The sequence below is a fragment of the Trachymyrmex septentrionalis genome, unplaced genomic scaffold, assembly GCF_001594115.1.
Source record: "Trachymyrmex septentrionalis isolate Tsep2-gDNA-1 unplaced genomic scaffold, Tsep1.0 scaffold20, whole genome shotgun sequence".
NCBI classification, from domain to species: domain Eukaryota; kingdom Metazoa; phylum Arthropoda; class Insecta; order Hymenoptera; family Formicidae; genus Trachymyrmex; species Trachymyrmex septentrionalis.
The window spans coordinates 5,314,208-5,317,673 of NW_017305180.1; the positions used below are offsets into that span (position 1 = coordinate 5,314,208).

At 34.0% G+C, this 3,466-nt stretch overlaps 1 protein-coding gene across 2 annotated transcripts in view; it reads right to left on the bottom strand.

Moving 5' to 3' along the window:
• Window positions 1–777, bottom strand: part of LOC108747720 (transcriptional adapter 2B-like) — a 13,847-nt gene extending 13,070 nt beyond the window's left edge. The window contains exons 1-2 of one of the 2 annotated variants that reach the window (XM_018485387.1): window positions 545–625; window positions 352–449 (exon numbers count right to left, since the gene is read on the bottom strand). In XM_018485387.1, coding sequence (XP_018340889.1) covers window positions 352–449; window positions 545–551 — 105 coding nt within the window. In that variant the 5' untranslated portion in view covers window positions 552–625. Of the gene's footprint in view, window positions 1–351; window positions 450–544 lie in introns of both variants that reach the window. The other variant, XM_018485386.1, reaches the window with a different exon arrangement.
• Between the last annotated feature and the right edge of the window lie 2,689 nt (window positions 778–3,466).

A 3,466-nucleotide genomic window follows, 5' to 3' on the forward strand; every position in this document is an offset into this window, starting at 1 on the left:
AAAGACTTTAAACAAGAAATAAATCTCCTGTTTCATTTTAAGTATTACAATAAATGTAAAAAATCTTTAATCATCAATTTCATTCATAAGTTCGTAAACAGAGTACAAGAGAAAAAGGATAGGGGAGAAATAGGGGAGAAGCATACATGAAACACAAAAGAACAAACGCAAAAGCGAATACGATCGAAAGTATACAAGAAATACAGAAAAAAAAGAATGTTTAGAAAAGGAGGGGAGAAAAACCTAGCATGAGAGGAAAAAGAACAAGGCAACGGAAAGGCCGAAAAAAATGAAAAGAGGGAAGCGAGACTATCACGTGATTCAAAATGGTCGTCCGAACGGTCGACCCACCTGCAAGCAAAGGTCGAATTCGGGACACTCGATGCACTTGACACGTAGGCCCGCGATGTCCTCCTGGCAATAAGTGCAGCTATATTGCGCATACAAATCTGAAACGCAAAACGCATAATTACGTACAAAAACCGGCGATTATAATGGCGAGGGGGCGCGAAAGGGTCGCTCAACGCCAACATGGAATACGCACCCGCCATTGTCTTGCTGGATCCTTCCAGAGCAGATTCGGATGACGTCACCGCATACCATCAAGTTGTGAATTTTACGATATCACGAAGTGCCGAGTCGCGGTGCCACCGCCGTAACCATCATTTTTCGGCTCGCGTAGACTCACGCGAGAACGCCAACGCCGCAGAATCGCGACGCGTCTCACCCTACGAGGCGTTCGGTTCACCCTGTACAGGCGTGCTCGAGTCGTGAGGAACACCGACCAAAAAAAAAAAGACGAGGAAGGGTCGTGTTTACGACTGTTGCGTCGCGCGATGAATACGCATGCGCCGGACGCCAGGCTCTCTCAGCTGCTCGAACGTGGCTCCATAGTCCACCAACAACTAGCGACTCGTGGGTCTCTTGGCGATTTCGCTCTGTTACCGCCAGGGGATCGATTCTGTATTTTGAAACGAGATGAAAATTACAAAAGTGAACGAATTTACTAAAATACTAATAATTTCATTGGTCAACACCTAGTAAATTTGCTCGTTTGAAGATACAGAATTGATCCCCAGGCATCAATATACGCGGGAAAATGCAAAGCGATAACCAATGAGCATGTTAGGGGATGTAAGCTTATTAGCTATCGCGTCACATTTTGCCGCGCGGTAAGGCTGTATCCACATAATTTGCACAGCCGCATAAACGTATGCATAAAGAAAATTATCCAATCGTATTTCTTTTATAAAAACGCACGTTAAATGTGATTGGATAATTTTCTTTATGCATACGTTTTTACGACTATGCAAGTTCGTGTGAATTTACCCTAAGCGTTTCCGCGTCCAGGGTATCAATCATAAAACTTTATCCCTAGGATAGAAAGTGGAAATTTTTACCATTGAAATTGATGGAAAAATTTTTCACTTTTCACTTTCCATCCTAGGGATAAAATTTCATGAGAGCTCTTTTACCTGTTTGGTCTACATTTTTAAATTTAATGGAATATGCCAATCAAATGCAAGAGCTCACTGAGCGCTCAGTGAGCAATCATGCTTCTGGATGCACCTATTGATACCCAGTGTGTAGGAGACAATGGGGTACGTTTTCATAAGTCGCTCAAACTGATCGTTTCAACAACAAAAAAGAATTATGATCAAAATTAACGAATAGCTGCGTTTCAGAAGAAAAGTAGCTTTGCCATTGTGTAAAATTCTGTAATTGGTTTATACATTTAAATCCAGTGAGGAACTAGGGACAAGACCAATCATATTAAAGAATTTTACACATGCATTTGGTGTCACGTGACTACGCCACTGATTGAATTAAATAGATAATTATAATGAATAGTTTATAATTTTAATTTCTTGTTTGAAAATTGTAATTATTGCAACCGAATTGATAACCTCCTCCCCCCGCAATAGAAGATTAAATTATAATTCAAATAATATGTTATCTTTCTTTGCAATAATTATATATCTCTTTTTTAAAATATGTGTTCCTTTTCTAAACAATTGGTTTCTTAGTAACCGATGAACAAAAAAAGATAAGATCACTAATATTTATTTATTTTTGTCAGACCTAAATGTCAGCAAAGTATGTTGAACAGAGTTGCCATTAGATCAGGAATTTCGAAAATGTTTAAATGGAATATGCACAAGGTAATATAAGTAACTCAGAATTTTCTAATAACACGTTAAATATTATAATTAATTGTTAATATGCACCATTGCTGGAGAAAAAGAACCGTAATTCTTGTTATCGTAATTTTAAATTATTGTTATTGAGTTAATGTCAAAAATGTGTGTCTGTTAATAATAAAATAAACTTAAAACTTAATCATATAGTTTCGCAAAGTATTATACTATTAATTAAAATTAATTTTTTTTTATAAATAAAATTTCTCAAAAGGTCTTACTTACATAAAGCAGAACTTGACAGAAACAGAAGGAACAAATCCTTTGTGCCAACTTAATAAGTAAACGTAGAATACTGAATTTTCAAAAAAATATTAAGAAATCTTTAACTTTCAATTTAGATACGTATGTACAATGCTCTATTATCACGAAGATTATCTGGCACAAACCAATCTCTTGTAGACTGCAAGGAATTCCAGAAATTTAAATTGAAGCAGGTAAAGATGCAGGTATGTTCATAATTCAAAACAATTTTTAAAATTTGACTTAAGAATTGTATTTAAAAAATCGATATTAATGCATGACGTAAATTTCTAGTGTGATGATGGACTTCCAGTCTATTTAAAACGTGGCATACCTGATAAAATTGTATTTTACCTTATATCAGGTTCGGTCATTATTAATACGATACTATCATTATACGTACTTATTCAAGGAGGAGAATAAGTACGCAATATACTATTTATAGGCAAAAGAAATCATAAACAGTTCATGTCGAAACTTTTTCTCTAGAAGGTTCAGATATTTTTTTTTATATGTATAATCGAATTTGTAAATTAGAATATCTAACAATTTCATTTTATGTAAAACATCAATACACTGATATATTACACACGCATTCAAACATACACACGCAATATGCGTTTACATTTATGTTCTTAATATTGTTTCTAACTTTGGAAGAGATTTAATAAGTCTAGTAATCACTCTATTATTATGATATTCTATAAATGTCGAATAGAAATTATTCGTCAGTCTGTTAAATATTGTATAATGAATTCCACGGAACATAAAAATTTATAATTCATTTCACTCTAAATTCATTTAACATATGGTTTGCTACAAGCATGATGTGACATAATCAGCTATATATTTAAGCAATACTAAATGCAAAAATTGTAAAAAGACAACAGTGCAACTCATACTATAATTTAATGTTTACAACTTATAAACATGTTTATGTCCATAATTGTAATTTCAAATATAATGAATCAAAATATAATTACAAATAAAGCGATATAAAACAACAATATATCCTTATTGTAATT